The sequence below is a fragment of the Carassius auratus genome, unplaced genomic scaffold, assembly GCF_003368295.1.
Source record: "Carassius auratus strain Wakin unplaced genomic scaffold, ASM336829v1 scaf_tig00034436, whole genome shotgun sequence".
In the NCBI taxonomy this organism is placed as follows: Eukaryota; Metazoa; Chordata; class Actinopteri; order Cypriniformes; family Cyprinidae; genus Carassius; species Carassius auratus.
Window position 1 is genome coordinate 16,840 of NW_020526148.1, and position 25,722 is coordinate 42,561.

At 36.7% G+C, this 25,722-nt stretch overlaps 1 protein-coding gene across 1 annotated transcript; it reads right to left on the reverse strand.

Moving 5' to 3' along the window:
• Positions 1-114: 114 nt before the first annotated feature.
• Positions 115-22,716, reverse strand: LOC113081463 (homeobox protein PKNOX2-like). Its single transcript, XM_026253525.1, has 10 exons — positions 22,476-22,716; positions 20,508-20,644; positions 8,766-8,937; positions 7,006-7,191; positions 5,454-5,589; positions 4,956-5,053; positions 2,965-3,084; positions 2,700-2,776; positions 2,361-2,539; positions 115-1,429 (listed from the first exon to the last, which is right to left on the reverse strand). Exons 1-10 carry the CDS (start codon positions 22,560-22,562, stop codon positions 1,188-1,190), a joined length of 1,434 nt encoding a protein of 477 aa, XP_026109310.1. The 5' UTR covers positions 22,563-22,716; the 3' UTR covers positions 115-1,187.
• Positions 22,717-25,722: the final 3,006 nt, after the last annotated feature.

Below are 25,722 nucleotides of genomic sequence, written 5' to 3' on the forward strand. Positions count from 1 at the left end.
ATATCCTAATTTCAGTGAAGATGGTGATCATTTGATCATTTAGCGACAAATATACATGTATTCATTTGTAGAAGCTATACTGTATATTCGTTTGCAAAATGACACCCACGTCCATTAGAGTCATAGTTTTTAATTATCAAAAATGATCTACTGAAACACAATAGATTATGACAACAATGTATACAAACAAATAATTCAAAAGCTCCCCTATCATCACTTGCTCTGGAAGAACCATTAAAAAAAAACAACCAAGAAAAGGAGAATGAGAAACATGTACTTCACAAAGACCAACTGCAATAACATTCAGAAACATCCTGTCTTTTCTAAACATCACATCAGAAACAGACGATTAAATCTGTAGACACAGTAAGCCGAAAAGCTGAGAAATCTCTTCACAGTTTTTGTTTCGTCCTCCACATAAAATAAAGAGGGGCGTTTCAGGGTGTGATACGCACCTGTAAATATGTCTCTGTTTTTGTTTTTTTCTGCAGTGTTCTTCAGTAAACGTCATTTGTAGGTCCTGCGGTTTCAGAAGGGCACGAGAGATTTGTTCCGTACGTGTAAGAGATGCTTGGCACTCTGCTTCCAGTCTCCCAACATGCGTTGGTTTTGAACGAGGCCGATATTTTTTGCACCGGACGGCATCCTTGTTGATTGTGCCACTGCCTTTCAACAGTTTGGAAAATAAATAGGAAGTGTCTGGGTAAAATGCATCACTATCAAATGTACATACATTGTGCTGTCAGGCATTTCTTTTTTAATCTTCGAAGACTGAATATTTCGTTAACTACAAAAATTAAAAAAGAAAGAAAGCAACATGCCTAAAACATCCACTCGTTGCATGGTTATTAATATGACTGTAAGAGGATAGACATTATGTCATGCTAAGACACCTGAGAACCGAAGAGACATTAAACAAAGTAAGGCTTAAATGGATTATATGCATGAGTAGCATGAGCACTTGGCTAACGGCCCAATGTACAGTACAATGTTCTTCTGTCCTCCTTCAAATTCTCACTTTAACATGAATTTGATTCATTCATCGAGTCCATAACAGCCCCCTCCTCTTCATTCTAATTTGGATGTTCCTAAGTGTCACTAAGTGTCCTCTGGAAACCTTCTGGCGGTGTTGAGATGTGGATGAGTAAGAGTTAAGTCAGTTTTGACATTTTCATCTTTCTGATCCTTTATTCAAGTCCTTCGTTGTGGTTGAGGCCCAGATCTCTCCGAGCCATCTGTCTGCCTCCCTCGATGTCTTCATCTTCTTCTTCGTCTTCCTCCTCGTCGAGTCCCTCCTCTTCCTCCTCTTCGTCGTCCTCCTCCTCTGTGCCGTCCATGGAGTCCTCGGTTCCTCCCAGCATGGCTTGCTGCATGGCCAGTGTGGCGGAGTCTGAGGACAGAGACTGCAGGCCGTCCATGCCAAGAGAATCTGACAAACATACACACACAAACACAATTACGTCTGTTTTGAACTACTGTAACAGGTATTACTGTGAACTGTCAGAAACACGCATCCATTTCAAATAAAATTGGAAAAAATTGCTTTATGTTATTGCTCACCAAGGCTGTTTTTGTTTAATCCAAAGGAAACCGTTTTCTATTTTAAACTATATTACAATGTACGTTTTTCTTATTATTTAAAAGCTGTTTTTCAGCGGCCGTTTCTCCAGTCACATGATTCTTCATAAATCATTCTAACATGCTGAACGTTTATTATTATTAGCGATGTTGAAAACATTTGTGCTGCTTTAATACTTTTTCAGGAAACTGGCTTTTCATATTTTTCTGGATTCTTTCGTAAACATGACTTTCAAAAGACAGCGTTTACTTGAAATACAAATCTTGTAATAAATGTAAATACAATATTTCTTTAATATTTTCACATCAATGCACAAATCACTTAAATGTATCCTTGCTGCATAAAAGCACTAATTTTTAATTTTATTTAAATCTACAAACTCTGCTTTTTGAATGGTAGTGTATATTTATATACCGGTATATGATAAATATTATGTATTGTCTTTAATGTGTTCAAAACATAAACTATCATTTCCATTCCATATCAAGCCTGAAAAAGTGACAGAAATAATTACATAATTTCTGGGAAAAGTCACAAAAATATATAAAGTGGATTTTATATATTTAACTTTGACAGAAGAGTAATTGATTGTTTAAAACCCCTAAGTTAATTCTTTAATAATTAATATTTAGCATACTATCTGCCATTAAAGAACTGAATTGAACTGAACTGAAACAACTGCCACTATTGTCTTCTGCAGAACGGTTTATTTCCCTGCGAAACAATCGGTGTTATATAAAGCACAAGAAACCTGACTAGAGAATGTGTTCATATTACACACTGTCTGAATTGTTTGAGGAGTGGGATCCGTGTGTCTGCAGGACTCCAGCTACGATGGAGTCGGGCCAGAAGCGCTGCGTGGGTCTGTGCTGAGATTTCATCTTCTTGGCTTTGGGAGCGGGGTCAGGATTACTGGCATCCAGCATGGGCTGCAGTATACGCCTGCGGGCATTGATAAACCTTTCAAAAGACAAGAGACAGACAAAGATACGGATAAGACACATGCCAGGATTTCTGCTAGATAGGCTTCCACTGCGTGTAAATCACAAACAAGGTTCATCATTTAGTTTGTGGCCATTAGATGGCGCTATTTTGCTGTGAAGTACACTACGGCTCTTACCAGTTGTTCACCTGTAATAAGGTAAGATTTGTTTGTGCTGCGATCTGTCTTTTCTCGTCTTCTGTAGGATAAGGATGCTGGAAACCAAAAGTAAATGATAAGGTATTATTTAAATAATTTTTTGTCTTTATAAGTAAATGTACATGTTTGGGTTTATGTAAGTTCTAACCAGATATGATTGAAATGAAGTGCATTTTAAACTCCCCAAGCCTCTCTATGGTTTGTAGGGCAATCATGTAAGAAGAAATCCCTTCCTTTTTCTCACCATGAGATGCTGGAAGAGCCAGGAACGCATGATGTTTGTGGCATGTTTGGGAAGGACACCTCTTTTGTTTTTCGATTTCTTGTCATCGCCGTCCAAGAGTGAGCACAAGTCCAGGTTCACCTTGGAAGGAAGAGGGAGAAGAGACGAAAGTGAGCGGGGGAGAGGGGGGGGGAGTTGCCACGGAAACAAAGAGAGTCGCCAGTCACCATTTCTTTGGCAGGGGCAGGAATGCCTTCAGTCACCATAGCAACGCAATGGGAGTAATGATACCTAAAATTAAAGCCAAGGAGGCTACATTTACTGAGGGCTTTCATCAAGTAAAAGAGCTGCGGAAAATGCTGTCAATTTTTCTCCTTTCATCAAACTTGTTATTCGCTCAGAAGGACGATTAATGTAAGGCGAGCGGAAATGCAAAAGTGTTTTAATGGATGCATGCTAAATTACCTATTTATTTTCTTTGGGTTCACGCCACTCTGAGACTGGCATATTAACATTTCAGAGAAGTTTAAGACGCATAATCTGCAAGAGCTCCGTGTGCGAATAAATACATTAATAAAAGAAAAAGAAGAGGAAAAATTAACATTTCCACTTTGAAAATAAGGATAATTAATTTCATGCTACCATTGCCACTGAAAGCCGTAAAAAGCAGCAGCTCCCCACTGATTTTAAATTTTTTAAATAAATAAATAATAATCAAGCTCTAAAAACAACCTCCTCATTACATTTGCAGCTGGGTGTCATGTGGCTCTTTCCTCATTCCTCCACACACACACACACACACACACACACACACACACACACACAGTGTGTAAGTGTGTGGTTCAGGAAGCAGGGTGAATTAATTGGAGGCTTCATGCAGGGGTATTATTACTGAAAGCTTGTCGGAGATGTAGCTATGGGCGGAACTCTATTCCCAGCCTGCGTGTAGTGAAGCGCCTCGGCCCAAAGTTGGGTATCCACACAGACTCCAGCTGTCTATCAAACCCCAACTCACCTGACTCATAGTTGAGGCATTAAAATACAAACTAACAGTTCTAGAAGTACCCATCAGCTTGAACTTTAACTTCGTCAATAAAAAAGTGAGTAATAAAAGAGGAGCAAAATCAGAAGAGTATATATGCGCATACAGAAATTGTCAGCTGAACAAAAACAATTCATAGTATTTGTTGAAATATATATATATGTATATTAAATATTTTATTTATTTATTTAATAATAAAGAAAATATAACAAAAGTATAAATAATTAATTTAATGTAAAAGAAATTGATTTTCAAAAAAAAAAAAAACTAGTAATGACACAGGAACAAATGCAATTTTATATAATATATATATATTCATGATAATTTATAAATTTTATTATGATTTATTTATTTTCCAAATTTTAGGCTTTAATGAAACGAATGGATAAAAAAAAAAAGCTTTTTACTGGATGCATGCTACATTAACAATTTTGGGGGGGGGGGTTATCACCATTCTGAGATTTAAGATGCTTAATCTGCAATAAGCTCAATATGCGAATAAATAAATAAATATATTAATTAAATTAATATAAAGTCATTAAAAATCAACTTAAATAAATGTGTAAAATCATTCTTACATGAATGTTGCATACACTTAATGGGACAATTAATGCATGAATGGACTTATTAATTATTTACACAGAAATCTGTTCTGCTTGTGTTTCTTGCTCTAAATTAATAGGCCTCAAAGAGTCTGCATTAGCAGGCATCACAATATATAAAACATGTATTAAAGTGTCTGAAGCCATGTAAATGCACAACAAATAATATTTATATAATATGTATATCTATCATTTTAAATATTTTATATTGACAGAAAATATGTAAATATATGTTTTGCTTCTTTGTAACAGCAGCGATTCAGTGTTGTAGACATGGTGCTGCAGTTTAGAAATAACTCAACAGATTTCTAGTGTTGAAGTAGTTGATTAGAAGATACAGCCCTGCGAGCATGAGCGGTTACCCTCACCTGATTGTTTTGGATTTGGATGGTTCCATGTGGTAACCCCTGGGTCAACACCTGCCCCTGTGAGGTAACCATTGCCACCGGCTGATACAGTGTCCCACCTGTGGGAATCAGTCACAGACACAGGAGCGTGGTTATCACACACTTTACCTGCCTGTTGAAAACATCCTCTAATTACCCTGCAACACAAAAACAAACCCTTTCACTGCGCCAAAATAAAACAAAAGGGTGTTCGGAGGGGCTCAAGAGGAGAACAAAGAGTTCTTGTTTTGACACTAATTAGCTTGATTTCACAGTAATTAGACATTCTTTATTCACAATGTGAAAGTATTGTTCTGTGTAAAGACAGAAAATGAGTAAAGAGAGAGTTGATAAATAATGTACATGGAAGTCTGCATTAGCTTCCACCAGATGACTGAAATTTGGAAAGAAAAGCGTCTCTGGAAGCTGAGATCTCTGACGTTATAGCAAGTGAAAGGGACTGGTGATCGGCCTCCTCACCTGAGACCACCTGAGAGTTGATAGTGGTCATGGCTACGTTGTTCTGTTGCAGCGAACCGGCAGGGACCACGATCCCAGAGGGGTTTACTGTGCTGGAGACAGAGGTGAGGGACGGGGATGAGTTCTGAAGCAGGTCCTGAGAGGAGGACGAAATGCTGGTTAGTGTCCACGGCTCAGTTAGTTAGGAAAAGAAATAAGAGCTGCCAATTTAACATCTTTGTTTAGTGTTATAAAAATAAAAAATAGCTAAATAACTATTTAAAAATATATATAATTAACACAATCAATTATGACTGTGGTAGACATTATGGCTTCCAATTTAACATTTTATTTAAGTGTGATTAAAAGACAATTAATAGTTCAAAAAGCTATATGTGTGTGTATATATATATATATATATATATATATATATATATATATATATATATATAAGAATAAATAAAATTATAAAAATTTGCACAATTAATTATGTCTGTTGTACAAATTTGGGTATGTGAATTAACTAGTTTAGTTTGAGTAAAAATAATAATAATAATAATACAGACATAATTAATTGTGCAAATTTTTATAATTTTATTTATTCTTATATATATATATATATATATATATATATATATATATAAGAATAAATAAAATTATAAAAATTTGCACAATTAATTATGTCTGTTGTACAAATTTGGGTATGTGTATTAACTAGTTTAGTTTGAGTAAAAATAATAATAATAATAATCACACACACAAAAAAAAATTATATTTATATATACTTCATATTTAGAGGTCAATAAATAAAAACTAAAATTTACCCTTTACATCATACATTATATGTATATATTATATTTACCGATAAATAAATAAATAATAAAAGATTAAATGATCTTATTTTTTTCTTTGCAACAAATTCACTAACGTTAACAATTTTTGTGTCTGTAAGATTTAGCAGTTTCAGAAGGAAATCTTTCTAATTATTCTAATAATTAAATTTTAAATTATTCAAATTTTATGCTTAAGATACATTTATTATTACTATTATTAATAAAAACATTTGTGCTGCTTTATATTTTTGCAATACATTCGTTCAGGATTCTATGATGGAGAGAATGTAAAAAAAAATATTTATTTGAAAGAAATCTTTTGTAACATTATGAATATCTTTAATATTACTGTTTTAATTTCAAGCATCCTTACTGAATTAAAAAATAAAATCTTATTAAAATAAAAATTTTGAAGAGGTAAAGTATATGTGATTTATTCTGATTAATCCGATCATTTAATGGCCATTTGAATTGAATTATAATCGATTGACTGTTCTACATGAAATGTTCAAAAGTGTGTACTTTAAGTCTTCTCACGCAGAGGTCAGCAAAGTTCAGCAGGAACAGCGAGGGCAAGCCAGATGTGACCTTTTGCATCCCCGAGAGAGGAGCTTGTGTTCATGCAAGTGTAAATGTTACTGGTGTGAGAGTTTGTGCATTCATATGACACTGTGTTTATGTGTTAGAAACAACCTTTAGCCTGTAGACTGAAGGTCTAGGGAGATGTGTTTGTGAGTGACCTGCTGCAGGCCGAGGTTGGTCTGTGATGGTGAATACGGGCCGCCCAGGTCGTTCCGGAGCAGATTGTCACTGTGCATCTTGGTCTTGAGGCAGGTGATGTAACGGTTGCAGAAGTCTTTACAGAGCTCGTTCACCTTCTCCAGCTCCAGCAGGTGAATCCGCAACACCTGGATCGCCTTCACCATCTACATCAACAGAGAAGTAGATACAGGAATGAGTTTATGAAGAATTCTTGCATTAGAGTGGTCTTTTTCAGCATTATTCATATTATTATAGTATTTATTCCTATTTTGAATCAGCTTTTATTTTTATATTTCTTTCAGTTTTTAAGTGCTTATGTCTTGCTAATATGTATATATAGTATATTAAGTACTTCAACTTTTTTTCAGGTAGTTGCCAAGGCGAGGCAAAGTTGTACATCTAATATTTATATATTTGATTTGATTTCAGCCTTATTTAAATGACCAGAAATTATATTTAGTAGTTTTACTGCTAACTAACAATAACAAGACTGGCCTAAACAAGAATTTTGCAAGATGCCAATAATAAAAATTTAATTTAAATAAAAACATTAAAACTGGCAAAAAGAGCAAAGTGACAAAATAACATTTGGTATTATAAATAAACAAATATAGTAAATAAATAAATGCCATTGTTTTTAAATATAGCATTTTGAATGTATTTATTTATTTATTAAACTACAATATGTATTTTGAAAACCTATATATTATCCACCTTTTATTATATATTCAAGATGTTTTTTTTAATTATTAATTGTATGAAAAGAGCAGCAAGGACATTCTGGGGAATAACTCCAATCATAGAAGAAAGAATATTATATGTATCTGAAACAACATTAGTATGAGTAAATAATAATATGAATAAAATAAATCATTTGTAACTGAATTATTCCTGTAAATAAACTAAAACGAGTTTACTCAAAAGAAAATAATGCAGTGTTTTTCTCACTTTCTTTCCAACGATTATTTGAGGGGACTTCGCCAGCCTTCCCTGCCACTATTTGCCCGGTTGTGTTGTTTAATGCTACAAACACGTCTGAGTTCTGCTGATACAGTTGGACGCGACTGAACTTTCTGTTCCAGCTACCATTCAAACAGTCAAAGTCAGAACTCAAGGACGACCAAATGGGCTAAAAAATGCTTTGCCAAGGAGGAGATAAATCTGCCAATTACTGCAGCTCGTTTAATCAGGGCTCAGTGCCATCTCTCTGAGGCGAGAAGGAAGCGCAGCGCGGGTGCTATAACTGTCGTGGTGAAGAGTTAGAGAACGGAAGACCCGTGCGTGACCAGTGTGTCGTAAAGCACACAGATGCAGAGTTAATTGACTGAGCAGCGCTAGTCGGCCGAGCGCCCCGGTAATGATGAACAGTGACCTTTTTCCTCCTACTTCCCTTAATTTCTAATTACTGTTAACTGTCTTGCAGGGCACAGAAGAGGAGAGATGATGAATATGAGGAGGAGAGTTAAAGGAAACGAGAACAATAGAGGAAAAAAAGAGCTAGAGTGTGGACAAGAGGTGGCCAAGTGTCATTGTGACTAACACTACTGACTTTCTATCTGCAATAAAATGTCACTTAGTGTCATGTTTCCATGCTGTTTGATAGTTAAAGTATCTCAAAAGATGTTTAAAGTGCAAATATGCCAGTAGAGGGCAGTGCAGATGTGACATTTCGATATAAAGGAAGTAAACAGGTTTTTAGCAGCTGAAACTAGAAGAGTCAAAGCGAATGAGCGTTTACCAGGTTGTCTAGTTCAGGGTCCTCGCTGAAGAAAGGCTTGTGGTCCTGTTCTTGCTGGTGGACGAAGTTCTCGATGTCGACGTCGAAGCTGGCGGAGGTGATGCATTCTGATCCCTGCGTGGCTTGTTCACACTTCTCAAACAGCAATGCCAGAAGAGGAAAAAGAGGATGCCTGCAGGACACAGACGGCTATTATTACTATTTTTAAACTATGCAGTATGTACAGTATACTGTGGTCAGTATGCAAATGTAAAAAAAAAAGTCCATAGTTTCAACAAACATATTAAGAGGCATAACTTTTTCAACACTGATATAAGAAGATCTGAAGGATCACGTGACCGTGAAGACTGAATAATAAATTACATTAAAATATATTGCATTTTTTTTACTGTATTTTTGATCAAATAAATGCAGTGTTGGTGAGCATAAGAAACCCTTTCAAAAACATTTGTAAAAATCTTACCAACTCCAAACTTTTAAACGATAATGTATGTTCCACATATTGTGTAGGAGGTTCAGAGGATATACTGTGCAGTATGCAATAAGCAGTGTTTAATAAGTTAACCAGAAAATAACCAGTCTCTTAGCTTCAGGCAGGATGGATGACAGCTGAATATAAAAGCTTTGTCATCTTCATCTGATTGTAGGCATAAGCTCCGTCTAAAGGTTTCTTCTAGCAAGTTGACATTTGTCGTGTTAACAGCATTAACATTTCCTGTATCATCAGAGAATGAATATGTTTGCACTGGTTTAAGTCTGTCTAGAGAGAGGCTTCTGCTGAAGAGCAAACCTAATGAAAGCTAAGATTCACTCAGATTAGCCTCTTGAAAGCTAAGCCTAGCCCGACATGCTGAACTCTGATTAAATTAATAAGAAAACAACATCACCACAAATGATTAAGGGTCATGCTTTTTCAATGAGGACTATCATAATGCATCATATCCAGACTATAAAAAAAATTCATGTGCAGTAAGATCATAATAATAATATAGTATGTTTCTTTAGTCATAATTAACAATTCCTGGTTAGTTTTGAATCTGTTCAACGAGGAATCATGACATTCACTGAACGAATGAATCTTTTTATTCACTCAATAAAAAGATCCTGTTCATAACAGTCATATGTTCCCAGATCGGACATATTTGCTTGTGCTGTTTTTGTTGCATGCAAGAAGCACTATGTCAAAATAGTAATCAAAAAAATGCTCCATACTATCCTATCCTATGTGATTTCCTGTGTGTATATGTATTGTTTTTTTCCTTGCAGAGTCTGTTTGAGAGACTGAAAAGGCTGTGGACTGGGTGAAGGGCCCAGGCTCCGGCTGTAACCCACCACTCTCATTTGCAGCCTTTAATAGCTGGCTATATTAGACTCTAATCTGCCTGATCCCAATTTAATGCCGCTCCCTCTAGCTGACGTGACAGGAATACTAAACAGGCTTGCAGTGCTGAGCAGCGAGGCGATCTGCGCACCCTCCAGGCTCGTCCCGCTCCCCTCCGCCGTGCCAGCCCCTCTTCCTCTCTCCCCTCCCCAGTCACACTAAATCCTGGAGGGCATGGCTGGGTTATCTCTCCCCTTCTCTCTCTTCACAGGCCTGGATCATAACCCGGACACAGCCCTAAAGGCCCAAAGCCAAAGGGTGCTATCAATTTAGCTCTCCGAGGATTTGGCAAGTAGGCTGAGGAACAAACTACCCAGAAATTAGAGCATAAAATCAAATTGGAAAGTTAAGCCACAAGGTACAGGTTGATCCGAACACACACATTCCCTGGAGTGAGTCTAATAATCCTGCATTATCTTCATTAGGAGGTTTTATTTCATAACTATCATCTGCAGTAGAAACTCCATGCGGTTTTTGGAAACTTCAGTCATGCCTTGCATACAGATGCGATGATGGACATGAAGCAGCTCCATTCTGAACATTATCTCAGACGACATAACAATCGCAGTAAAATCTTTGATACTAAAGATGGCCAGAACACTTACAGCAGTTACTCTGTAAACTGATTGCCTCGGTTGTTTCAAAGGCTAAATGAGGTTGGGAAAACTCTTAAATGTAATCTGATCTCTCCGAGCAACTCCAGACTTTTAAATCTCTTCATCTATGCGTTCTGGATGAGGCCGTGTGCCGCAAAGTGCCGAGCTAATCGGTAAATCTTTCAAAATGTGCCGGTTAAAATGAAACACTTAATGCTATTTGTCTTTAACCTTTAGTTATCATCTCTCAACTCTTGCGGGAAAGACCGTCCAGACTGCCATCCCTCAAACGTGAAAGAGTCGGCTCGTATAATTGTAAGCAGAGGGGCCATTAGAAGGACTTTTACATTTTATGATAAGAATGTTGTTAGACTTCTAAGCAGTTGTTAGAATAGAATAGAATAGAATAGAATAGAATAGAATAGAATAGAATAGAACAGAGCAAAAACTTTTTTTTGCTGGCTTAACATAAAAACGAACTACTGTTATTCAATTCACAAACAAATTATTTGTATGAGTAAGTACTTTAATGAAATTAATTCTTCAAAAAGATTTCACTCACAGAACTGCAATTGGGCATCAAAACAAACAGAACTGTGTACTTCATGTTTTAAAAAAATATGAAATGTTAATTATGTATGAACATTTTTCTAAAACAATCACACTAGTTTGTGACTTAAAATAACCAATTGTGTACTTAAGGTTAATAATAATAATAATAATGATAACAATAAAAAAATCTAGAAAATTAAAAATAATAATTAATCCTGCACTTTATTTTGATACAGTCATCTCATAGCACTGCGTCTGTGCGCTCCTGAAGCTACATGAGGTACCTATCTGCAGTGCAGAGGTCTCAGGACAGAGGGAGCAGGGGAACTATTAACCCATAAAAGTGTCATTTACTGAGATAAGAGTCAGCAGAACGGATCCAGCGAACTGACGGATAAGGTCAGACATGGCGTTTTTATTTCCATTCGACCAATACTCGGTTTCATCATCTTAGCTAATGAAAAACTTAAAGCTTACCCTAATTGGGTTTACCTGTTTTTTAATTTCAAGCTGAATTTGTCATGAATATTTCAGTGTAGAGGTCTTCAAGTTAGAAACCAAATCCCTCGAAGATTAAAAAAAGGAGTAAACAGCCAATAAATAAATCTTTTCTAAGAAAACGAAAAGCACATCAAAGCAATTCTGGGTCCAAAAATAAAGCTGGATGTATTTTCATGCTAGCTCGAGCTGCATTTGTTTTGGTAGCGCGGTGGGCCACCCACAGGCTGCTGGGGAGATGGGGGTGTGTGCTCTGTGTGCTCACCCGGTATGTTTGCCATCCTAATCAGGGCGAGCCAGTGGCTGCTGCCTTTATTAAACCCAGTCTGGGGTGCCCTCATGCTGAGAACACTCACACACACACACACACGTTCACACTCACACACACTCCCTCCTCACGGCTACATGTCTGGAGCTCAACCTGTATGGGGGTTGGCGAGCACACACACACACACACACACACACACACACGCACACACCACTCGCCATCAGGGTTTATATGGGACCCCTACTGCTGCATTTCAATGAGTGGCGGTGCTCTTTTTCAATGCTGATTTTACCGCTCTCTCCTTCACCTGCGGGGTAAAGGCTAGCTGTGGCCTGTTGTGATACACAGCCGGCTCTTATCATTGAACCACAGGTGTGAATTTAGAAGTTAAATACTAGGGGTGTATCGATACATATATTCGTATAGAAAATTTTCAGCTGTTTCGGTACAGTGCACATCAATACCAAACAAATACAGCATTGTTTTAACCACTGCATAAGCGGAACTTCATTAGAAACTTACAGTTTTATATATTGCTACTTTAGTTTAGAAACAATGTCTTATCTTTCAAATTATGTCAGTCTTTTTCAGGAAATGTAAAGAATAAATGGCGTTTGGTTGCTCTTTGATGCGGCGTGACAGATCGCTGTATAAACGCCTCAGTTCAAATGGCATCCCTTCATCTGTACTAGTGTTTTTATATGAAATAAACATGAACGAACATCTCATGCCTCACGTAATCGCTCAATCAGTGTTTCAACCATGGACAGGTGCCAATAAGCCTATGACATGCTATGTAGTTGCTAAGGTGTTCAGATTGGTTTGTGTTGCCATATAGATGCTATGGTTTTCCTGGTAGTTTCTAGGGTGTCAGTATATGGTTGCCAGGGTGTTGTCATACAGATGCTATGGTTCTCAGTATTTTTGTGGTTGTTAGGGTATTTTGTGTGGTTTCCAGGGCACTGCTACTGTATGAAGTTGCTAGGCTGGTCAGGGTGTTTTTAAGATCAATGCTATGTGGTTGCTAAGGCGTTCTGGGTGGTTGCTAAGTCTCTATAAAATAATGTTCAAAAGAAACAGAGATTTGAGCAGCCCTGAGCAATACAATTGACTAACGAGTATTAGATTCATTCACATCCCGCTAACACGAGCACACACGTTCAGACATCTTCAGACAGTCAGTCTGTGAAGTTCAGAACACTCTGCACCCTGGAGACACAAGACAGGATGAAACGGAATGAAACTCGAAATCTACAGTTTGAAATTGAGGAACAAAATCTTACTCAGATATAAATGAGCCCTCAGAGATTTCCTTTGAGTACTACTTACCAAAACCTGCCAGTAACGGTCTCAAATATACATCCTTGTGATCAGGACCGACTCGCTATCAAAATGAATCTATGGCTCAGATAAGACGACGACTTCTGCTATAGAAACCATTACTAAGAGAGAGAGTCGTTAAGATGTTGGGCACCAAATGACTGCGACAGCTTCCCTACAGTGAATGTAAACAGAATTTATGGTGCATTACAGCGGCTGGGGAGAACTGGCTCACCATTTCCTCTCTGGCTGTCAAATTAAAAGCATTCCTGTTGGGACTGATATGCGCTGCTGCTACTGCTGGGTCTACTAAAGCTCTTCTCGAACTCTTTCCTTTTCCTTTTCTTCTTTTCTGTTTGGTATTTCCCTCTATCTCTCTCTCTCTCTCTTACGTTGGTCCAAGATACTCCTGATCCACTGGAGCTCAATGAAGACAGCATGACTGTGCACCATGAGACCGAAATCCAGTATCAATGCAAATCCACTCAGCACCCGCCAATCTGAGTCACGGCGAGAAGGGAAAAACACATATAAACCCATTCAGACATTTCAATACCTTAAAACAGGCACACCTTCGGGGGTCTGAATGCTACACATAAACACAAATACATCAAAAGACGGAGTCTGAGAGGATACAATTCTGTACACACAAAACCCCTTTGTCTAAATTTGAAGGATTTATTATGGATTATAATGGATACAAATTACAAATATATTGGCTACATTGGATTTGCTTGTAGAAAGAGTCTAATTTATTTAAATTTGATATTATAATAAATCAGAGATTTGCCTTAAGAATGAAGGATTGAAAAACATTTTAAAAGCTTGACTTTGCTAGGTTTCTCATCAAACTCTTCCCATCTGAGTTTCCTTTCCGTTTCACTCTTATCATTGTGGAAGAGCACTGAATTTTACACCCTCAGGAACTACTTTGGATACATATAACAATTTAATCTCCTGGATGCGGGATTTTATTGGACCTAATTTTGGATATGTCGCAAGTACCCCACAGGAAAGAGACCCCCTGCCATGTTTCTAATAAGAAGAGAAGGTCTCAGATGCTTTAAAAGAGAGTGCAGTAACTCGTTAAGATAATTACTGTATTCCACTGTTAATAATTAAGCAATGCACGCCAGAGCATAGACTCCACAACTCAAACTTGCAATACTGGCAATTAGAGAAACGAGAGGTGCAGAAATGAACACCAACCAGCCAAATTGAATCCAAACAATAGATGAGGATACACTATAAACAAACAGATACACACAAAAATCTGCTCTGTAAATACCCACAATAGTTTTGGAGGTGAGATACCATGTTGCTCTTTAATCTACATAACAAATGCAGAACAAATCTACTGTGAAAAAAATAAAATAAAATAAAAATATGCCACTAATGTTTAAGGTTGGAAAGATATTTTAATGCTCACCAAGGATGCATTTATGCTGTATGATCAAGAAAAACAGGAGTGGAAAACAGTCATGTTGTGTAATATTACAATTTAAAATAACTGTTTCTATTTAAACATGTTTTAAAATGATCCATTTATTTCTGGGACAGCAAAGGTGAATTTTAGTGAACTTTTTTTTGTAATCAGTGTCACATGATCCTTCAGAAATCATTGTAATATGCATTTTCAAGAACTCAAGAATCCTTATTATCAATACTGAAGATAGATGTGTAGTAGAATGTATAATAGAAAGAAAAAACAAAATAAATTTTTTATGTTATAATGTAAATAATTTATTGCCAATTCTGATCAATTTAAAGCTGCGGTAGGGAACTTTTGACGCTCTAGCGGTTAATAAACAGAACTGCTTGCGTCTTGCGGAAGAACATCGTAGCCGGAACTACTTCTCTCTGTTTATGTCTATGAAGAATCACAAAGGTACTGGGTTACTCCGCCGCGGTACCCCCGAAGCAATCTAAAATAGTCCGAATATAAACACTTATTATAGGTGTACCCTTGTGATTCAGGACAAGCTAAAAACACGGTTTGGAAAATGGATTCATGGTGTACTTGCTTATTTTATATATTTTTCTACATTTTGAAAACAAACAAAGTTACGGACCGCAGCTCTGATTGGTTGTTTTCTTACCGGGAGCGGATGACTTTCTGCAAATGGCAATAGGACCACTGGAAGGAGCCATAGGAGCTTGATTTTTTCACAGATTATCTGTCTCATATTCTACTGTCAGGACATAATGACAGGTTTAACAAATATGTAAAAAATGGTCCCACTTTATATTAGGTGGCCTTAACTACTATGTACTTACATAAAAAAATAAGTACAATGTACTTATTGTGTTCATATTGTATTGTAAAACACTTTTGCTGCTATTGAGGTGGGATGGGGTAAGGTTAGGGAGAGGGTTGGAGGTATGGGTAAGTTTAAGAGTGGGTTAAGGTGTAAAAGTATGGGTCAACAGTGTAATTATAAATGTAATTACAGGAATTAAATACAGATGTAATTACATGTCGGTTTATTTTTAAATATAAGTACAATGTAAAAACATGTATGTACACAATAAGTACATTGTACTAAATGATTAATTACAATGTAAGTACATAGTAGTTAAGGCCACTTAATATAAAGTGGGTCCTAAAAAATATATATTTACAAAAGTTACTTACTGCAGCTTTAATGCATTTAATGAAAATATAAAAAAGTGAAATAAATAAATTTTCCCCAAACTTTTGAATAGAAGTCTATAATGCAAAATCAGCTTCATGCTCTCCATTTATTTAGCTAAAAAAATATTAATATATAAACTAGGGCCGGGACTTTAACTCGTTAATTGAGATTAATTAATTACACAAAAAATACCCGCGTTAATTAAGATTAATTAGTAACAGAAAAAAAATTCCCGCATTTTTAATAACTTATTTTTGCACTGCGGAACGTTTCTCACTGGATGAGTTTCGGCGGACCGATTATACTGAAGCACCAACTAGCGTTCGCATATCACAGCAGCACATGATCGAACCTCAAGTATCACCTCAACGCAAAACATATAGCAGCTAGCGTGGACTTTACACTTTATGTTGAACTATGTATTATTTTGTTGGTGCAACAGTTAATGTTGAGCTCTTTATTGTTTTGGCAAAGGTTATTGAGAGTTGGACTTAGTATGTTATGGCCTCTGAAGCAACAGAGAGATGTTTTCTAATAGTCAGGGTTTCCAATGTTCTGAATCTAATTGACAGTATTGTGTTTTACTTAAAAAAACACTTTACAGAAGGTTCCAGCACCTATAAGCTTCCTGAATTTCTGAAATGTACTATTTCTAAATTGTTTCTAAATATGCTATTGCTACACTTCATGGCAAAAATTGCACTGGTCTGCTAGACTTGGTTGAACAAAAATAAAAAATATTTTGTTGCTTAAGCTTATGTATTCAATCATTATTCAGTGGTATACTATAAATCCATGTGAAAAAAAATTACTTCGCACTGTTCTCAGATCAAATATTTATATGCGATTAAAATGCGATTAATTTCGAATAATTAATTACAAAGCCTCTAATTAATTAGATTAATTTTTTTAATCGAGGCCCGGCCCTATTATAAACAGTTTTGTCACCCTTTTTTCTTGTGTCTGTAATAGACTCAACATGTACATGGTTGCTTTGCCAATATAACACTGACTCTGCAATCATGAGAAATTCTAATGCATATTTTTGCATATATTATGAACTTAAAATACTTATTATTTAAGTAGAAACACTTACATTTAATATACAATACTTTTCTGTTTTATTTACAATACACTTAAATGACATTAATTTGTGTTATTGAATATTTGCGCTTTAACTGCTTTAGACACCTGACAGCACGAGATGTCACATCTAACGCAATCCTCCATTGGTTCTACCTCACCTGTGTGTGTTTGGATGAGAATCAGAACAAGTTATGAGTGAAGGCTCTCTGCTGAGCCTTTGAATATTTAGAACACTTAAGATGTGTCATGTAGGATGAAACCAGAAATCTGTGTGTGTGTGTGTCATGAGAGAGAGAGAGAAGGTGGTGAGTTATATAAGCCGAGTGAGAAGCCAAGTCTGTACTTGAGTATATGTGACTAGGAATGAGGGGGAAGTAGGAGCAGACACTCTGTGTGTGTGTGTGTGTGTGTGTAGAATGAGTCTAGGCTTTTTTTCACACCGCCTGCAGGCCGCCTCCGGCTGGCTGCTCACATCAAAGGCAGCTTTCTCTCTCTGAGGAGCTGAGAGACTGAGCCCCAGGCCTGCCCAGGCCTTCACAGACCTGCCTCAGGGGTTAGCGTCAAACCACGGGTCTCTGCCACGCCGCCGCGAGACACCGCTAATCATAGCCAGCACTGCAGCCGGTTGAACGAGCGCTCGCGGCTGCCTTCAGATAGGAACCGACGTCGCTTCGATATGCATGCGGCTCGCAAACAGCCGCGCTGTAATCAGCCGGGGAGGGGAGGTTTGGGAATGAGGCTTTAAGTATTTAAAGTGTCAGTGTGCCATGTATTATTTACTTCATGAATAAACGAGGAAAATTTGACTTATTCAGGCATGTTGCTATCCAAATCAAGCTTCTAGTCTGTATGCTTGCATTTAGATCAATATGTTATGAGGGTTTGAAATAACTATAAAACTGCATTATTTATTTCTGATGGAACAATGGTGTACAGGTACCTACTGTACATAATATTCACTGGGAAAATATGAAGGAACACAAAACTTTCATACTTTGGCATATATATATATATATATATATATATATATATATATTAGAGTTGGGTCCGAGTCCACCTTTGTCGAGTACGAGTCAAGACCAAGTCCACAAACATCGAGTCCAAGTCCGAGTCCGAGTCCAAAAGGGGCCGAGTTGGACTCAAGTCCGAGTTCTTAAAGGCCGAGTCCGAGTCGAGTCCGCCCGAGTCCATGAATTAATTAAATTAAAAAAGATTATAAATTGGTATTGTACATTTTTACATTCTATTAATATTTTAACCTTTCAACCCATTAAACCAATGGCAATATAAAAATGTAATAAAAAAAATACCACTGTTACATCTAGTCATTGCCATTGAACATTTTTATTTTATGTCAACAGAACTAGTTTCCTATCAAAAAAGTTTTCAAAGGTTTTATTGTATTACAAGTGCATGAAAATACAAATGAACCTATTTTATTATTGTATCACACTATATTGTCCTCCAGTTAAAGATGACATTTCAGTTATTTAATGCCTCTCCCCCACATTTGACAGAGGTAAAGTGCAGCCAATGAGGAGATCCTTAATGATGACATTATGAATTTCTTGTTGTCTTGGAGAACTTGCATCATAAAGTTGCATTGCTTGTTTGGTCAGTTCTGGTCTTGCAAATCCTGCAATGCTGAGCTGTGCAGCATCTGTTGGTTGCTGCTGCTGTCTTTGGTACTTGGTTGCATCGGTTTTCGGATCACCAGTACACTGAACCGAAAACCGTTTCTTTCGGAGGCGTCCGATTTGAGAACCGATGAACTGATGATACTGCGCATGCGTGTAATTTTTCAAGTATTTTGTTAAACATCGGAAAGTGTGATAAAACTATATATATACATAAAAAAAAAAAAAAAAAATATATATATATATATATATATATATATATATATATATATATATATATATATATATATATATATATATATATATATATATATAGATAGGGGCTACATGTTTCTAATCTGTATATTGTAGATTATGTATGGGCCAAAGGGGTTTTCAGGGACTCTAAAGACTCTAAAGTTTAATATGAATAAGGGATGATTTATGAAATATCTGTACTGTATTTATAGTTAATGATGACAGATTCGCAAACTGAGTTTGTAGTAAACAGAACATGAACACGAGTAGAGCAGCTGATGATACTGCAGCACGTGCCGGTGTCCTGACATTTTATCCTACCCTGTCAGATTTTCCTACCCGGGTTTTGAGCGATTCGCGTTCTCGAGTCAAGAACCGGTTGTATCAGTTTTCAGATCATCAGTAAACTGAACCGAAAACCGTTTCTTTCGGACGCGTCCGATTCGAGAACCGAGGAGCTGATGATACTGCGCATTCGTGATTCAGCATGAAGCCGAATGACTCACAGCGCGTCTGACCCGAACTGATTCTTTTGGTGATTTATTCTGAACTGATTTTGTGCTAATGTAATGAGTGCGGGTAAACCGAGGGCTTGAATGAAGGGCAATCTGACGAAACGTAAGTTCATTTAATAACAAATACATCGCTATGGATTATGTATCCGGTGAACTGTTTTTTTTTTCAACCGGTTTATTGAATCAAACCGTCCGAAAGAACCGGTTCGCGGAAAATAATCGAACTTCCCATCACTAATCCACATTGATATCCAGTGAGTGGTGCGTGTGTTTCGTCTGCAAGCAGGAGACTTCTGCCTGCCAGTGTGGTGCAGTAAAATGACAGAAGGGGAGACATTCATTAATTTATCATTTCAATTTAATGCTGGTTTTATTGTTACACGTGACGCGGACTCGACTGTACTCGGAATATTTTCCGAGTCCAAAATGTTCAAGTCCGTGTCAAGTCCGAGTACAAATTCACCCGAGTGCGTGACAAGTCCGAGTTCATTCAAAATTGGACTCGAGTGAGTCCAAGTTCGAGTACCCCAACTCTAATATATATATATATATATATATATATATATATATATATATATATATATATATATATATATATATATATATATATATATATATATATATATACACTTTTTTATATATAATTTTACTTTCCATTCACCAATTAATCCTGCATGTAAAAAAATAAAAAATAAATATTTCCACTTTCCACTGTTAAGCAATACAATTCTTTTCAACACTGATAACACAGCACAAGATAATTCTTTCAAACATTAAACATTAAAAAACTAAATCTTACAGAGACCATAAACTTTTGAATGGCAATGTATATTTGTTTATAGATTTTTACTTTTCCAGTAGGCAACAACCAGAACACCTTAGCAACCACACAGCATCCTTGCATAATTTTTAGCATTTTTAAGCACTGCACACATTTTCTTCAGAGAAAGTAAAAATCTAGATTTACTTAAAAATGATGTCCTTAATAAGAAGCTTCATTAGTGCATAATACTCACCTGTAAACGGCACGTTTGTCTGACTCCAGTTGGGCTTGGGGGTCAAGGGTCACGCTGACCTGTGTGGCCCCTGCCGCTGAGGCTGCAGAGAGGTGGACATGCTGGGCCTTTGAGTTTTGCTGCGTAGTGCCTGTCATCTGAAGAAATACAAAATAACTATAGATCTGCACACTAGACCATATTACAAAAAATATTTAAATAGACTACTTTTACAATACTTTTTTTTGTCCATTTTGTAGACTAGCTTGATTTATCCATCTACTAGAATTAATTGCTTATATATTAAATATCAATCACGGATAATCCAATGATCCCAATAATCTAGAAAATAAAGGTGCTTTATCATAATCATTTGTGATGATTTTTTGCTTTATTTGAAACTTGATTGGACAATAGCCAAAATAAGAACCAGGCGTTGCTTGAAACGTGTTTTTCAAGACCAATGCTTACACCGATTACTACAGATCAAGTTGAGCAATAACTGATATTTTGACCGCTGTATATGTCGTGTAAAAATGAAAATATTTGTCTAACAAGAGAATAACAAGGGCTCTAACAATATTTTCCTTAAATGCTTTTAAATTATCGCTCATTTCAAAGCGGTGAAAATGAAAAAAAAAAAACTAACATAGGTTTGCTAGATCATATGAGTAAATGAAGATCATTTTCCTATTTAAAATTATTAAACTATTATTTTCAGATCAGAATGAACAAAGTTGAACACAAATTAGATTGGCTCTTTTTTAAATCAAATGAATTGTGTCCTTTCCATAATAAAAAAATTATAATAATTAAATTTTGAAACAGCTAATAATTGCTAACAGATAACTGAAGCTAAAAAATGTTTGGAGACAGTGCAACCCATCCTGCTTTTAACCCTCTGCACCAATGGGCCAAAGATGCAGTTCAAGATCATCTTGCTCAAGTGCATGTTATGGATGGCTCACAGCCAGGCACTGTCGTCTTATCAGATTTAGTTTATTAACACTTCACTTTTGTGTTCTGTAATGGGTTACGATGCTTTTTTAAAGAGCTATAAAAGCGGAAATGTGTGCATAGTAATCTGGTTTGTTATCTTTTCCACGACAGAGGGAAAACGGCACACCTCCAGATAAAGTTCTAGAAAAACTTGAGACAAAAGCTAGCAAGGAAACGTTGTTTTTCCCCCCAGCACATATATTCAGGAAAGCTCTTCCACTGTCTCTGACAATGCAAGACAATGCAGCATATGGTCTCATTATCTGGAATCTAAATCGAGGTACTCGACCCCTAAAATTTTACGTAGGTCACCTTCTGCAGGAAAATGTTCCACCTGGTCATCAAATAAAACTCCAGCAGGCGAGGTGGACAGAGGTCTCACCCTTTAGCAATCGAAACACTGTCAAGATGAACAAATACCCTGTTTAGGATGCATTGGTGGGAGAGAGTACAACTTGTCTGCTGTCTATGCATCCCTGTCTCTGCTGCCCTGTTTTTCTCTCTTGTGATGCTGCTTTGAAAGCAAGCCCCCTCCTGTCTCCCTCCCCAGAACAAAAATGGTTTAAGGGAGGAAGCTGGAAGTCTTAATCCCAGCCTCAAATAGGAAATAAATTAGCTTCTTCACACTTAACTAACTCTCATTTGCATGTCTCCACCAGCGCACTGCTCTTCTCCCCAGCCTCTAATCCTCAGGGCGGAGGGAGACAGCAGCCGGACAGGGAGAGGGGGCTCTGGGACAAAAAACGCTGCTCTGTGCCCCTCTGATTAACTCAGGACAAGCACTATGAAGATATGACATTGTACAGAACTACAGATGTACCTTTCTGACACCCACAATTTGAGACAAAGCTTTTTTTTTATTTTTCTTATTTATTTGTTATGCAACTACTGAGGTAAGTGAATGTGTTTGAATCATTCTAATGAACAGTAATATTACATACAAATCAGTATTATTATCAATAATAAAAAAAAAACTGTTTGTTAACTGACCTGTTGGCTCTCCTGGTATGATGGTGGAGGGACGCTCTGTGTGGCCATCATGGTCAATGCTGGTGCTGGGGACACATGTTGCATCATGGGATAGCTTCACATGGAGATCCTGACAGAAACAAAACAGTTCCACGAAAGATTATTTACAGTACTGTTTGATGACCAAATTCATATCTACTGGCCTACTTACCAGAAGGAAAGTGTTATAGCAGATTGTATAATTTTTATTGATAACACTGGTGAAAATATATAAATAAATACATCCTTGAAGCTTTCCTGAGTTCTTCACTGAAACAATTCCAAAATACACCACTAGGTGATGCTGTGCTTAAACTCACGAAACAAAAACTTTCATACAATGCTGTAGTTAAAATAAAATAAAATAAATTATGTGGGGTTTTTTTTTATTATTATCAAGTTCTGCATACCAAGGCAATTTGAAAGTTGTAGTCCTATGTATTACAAACCTTAAGGCAAAAATGTTTAAATGTGCTATAAAATACCCAGAGTGTCCATTTAATGCAATTCTGTATACAAGAGATCATACATAACATTAGAATTGACAAATAATGTCACTAAATCCAATACATTAGTAACAAGTTCTAGCAAGACAATCTAACACACTGCCAACAACCCAGTAACAACTGTTAGCAGTACTTCTGTCCACAAAACCAAAGAAGCACCTTGAGGTGCAGGTACATGATGAGTTAATGTTTTCTAAGGTAAACATGACAACCCCAGCAGGCCAATCAGGGGCTCATTAGTTCTGTTGTCAGAAGAGTAACTGACACTGGGCAAGGGAAGGGTGGACTCCAGAGACGGTGCACTGTGGGAAACCCTGACTACAGATAATTGGCCCCATGTTACTGCACATGGACCCCTGAACCCCATTTCTAAGTGAAGCTTTATCAAGTACAAATGTTATTTATTCTTTGCTCACATTTTGAAATGTCATAAATTTGCAACAAATATTTCTAATACTTGTTTCAAATTTTAAATACATAAATGCAACTTTTCAAGTTATACATAAATATGCTCTTACCAAGTCTATTACCATTAACATCTTTGAATGTTTGGACATTGTCTCTCCCATACTGATTTTCCAATGAGTCTGAGTGCATGCAAAATAAGATTTAGTGCCAACCAAACACAAGAAGAGAGCTGAAAGCATATAAAACTATATTCAACGTGCTTTTATAACATTTTCATTACAGAACCTCATTGAAATCATATTAAAATGATCATTTCAGACAGTTTGACCCCCGAAAACACATTCTCCAGTCCAACACTGAGCTTCAGGCTTTTAGTAGCAGCCCACAGATGTAAGAAGCAGAAGCTAACAATCGTAAAGAATACTAAAAATACATAAGCAATCATTTACAATTACTCTGAAAGCACAGTACAATCACATCTGCCGAGTTAATGTGGGTGGGACCTCTGCTCTGCTCGGTAATTACACCAGACATAAATCACTCATTTAAAACGTGACCTATAAAGTTTTTTCTGTGCTTTAGTAGTAGTAATTTGCTCTCTCGAGAACAGCTTGTTAGCTCAGTCTATATCTTAACAGCTTGGAATCAGGCATAGAATCATATTTATGCACATTTCCCAATTGTTTGCATCAATCAAAGTTGGCAGCAATAATTCTGTGGACAGCAGAACAAAAGAATTGTCGAGAGGATTGTGGGAAAAACAAGGAGACACAGAGCAGAATCCAGATCAGAAGCCAAGTCTCTCAGACAGCGGACAGGATGTAACCTTCCTCAGACAGCAGACAGACAACAGTTCGAGCGGGAAAACAGGAAAGATCATTTTTTTCCCTCGCAGCTCATCTTCAGGTTGGCAGGAGTGTGTGGAAAATGATTGAAGGGGCCAAGACAAACCAAACAGCTATTTTAAGGAGATCTCGCACACACAGTTTTGGGTTATCATGATCATAAACACCATCAGCACCTCCGCGTGTTTCATGTTGGACTTCGTGGAAACGTGAAGAATTTCCAAGCACAAATTAGATTCTGGCTTGGCGTTGCATATTTTATGAAGCTCGTCCAAATCATACAAATTGAGAACGTTGTGTGTGTGTGATGTGTATACTGATTACACACAACGTCTGTGTTCTCATTCCAAGAGCTATCAGCCGAAAGGCATCTTCGCTGTTATCTCGCCTCATTTTAATTGCAAATTTTGTGAGCGAGTTGGTAATTAAATGGAAAATTGCACATTAATTGATGAGACTAAAGATAAAGCAATTCCAATTATTGTGTGGTATTTTAAGGGGGCCTCTCAAGTCTCGGTCCCTGGAGTGGCGTGGTACCCACAGCAGCATCATAATAATAATGCATACACACCGTGTACACTGGGTAACAGCTCTATCCACAAACCTGTGTTAACATACATGGACACACACATACTTTATAATAAGCAAAGAAACCTCCAAAGTCTCGGCGGGTGAAAGTTGTGCACTGATTAAGCCTTCCGGCTTGCTCTTTTAAAACACATCATCACACCTTCTGACTTAACATACCAGGGATTGATTTTAAAGCACCGGTCGATGCAAACACATCGATCCGTTCATTGATATACAGTCAGAAATTCTTTCTCTGTCATGATGGCCTAAACAGCTATGTTAGGACATGCACTCTTACAGTAAGAAAGGAAAGTAATAAGAAAGGAATGAAACCGTATACGATATTAAGAAACTTGGGAAGCAACAAAATTTTTAGTCAAAAATGGAAATCAATTTATCAATCAATCATTGAAATATTGATATAAGAAAAACAGTCACATTCCAAGACTTGTAAACAAAAATCTAATCACTAGATGAAGATATTAAAGTAAACTATAGGTCAAATTTGAAGTCAATTGCAAAACAAGTTTATGCATTTACAAAATGTTTTTTTTTTTGACTATTTTCTCATTTTAAATGTAAATGTATTTTAAAATGTGAAACTTCAGTCTCCAGTGTCACATGATCCTTCAGAAATCATTCTAATATGGTAAGTCGGTGCTCAAGAAACATTATAAATGCTGGAAATTATAGTGCTGCTTTATAATTTTTTGGTCACAATTTTATTTTGGATTATTTCATGAATAGAAAATTCAAAAGAACAGCATGCAATTTTAATTGTCATTTTTGATCATTTTAATGCATCCTCGCTGAATACAATAATAAATTTCCCTCTTTAAAAAAATGCATGTATGTATTGCATTGATTGTATGTATTGCATTTAAACCAGTAAACCAGTAG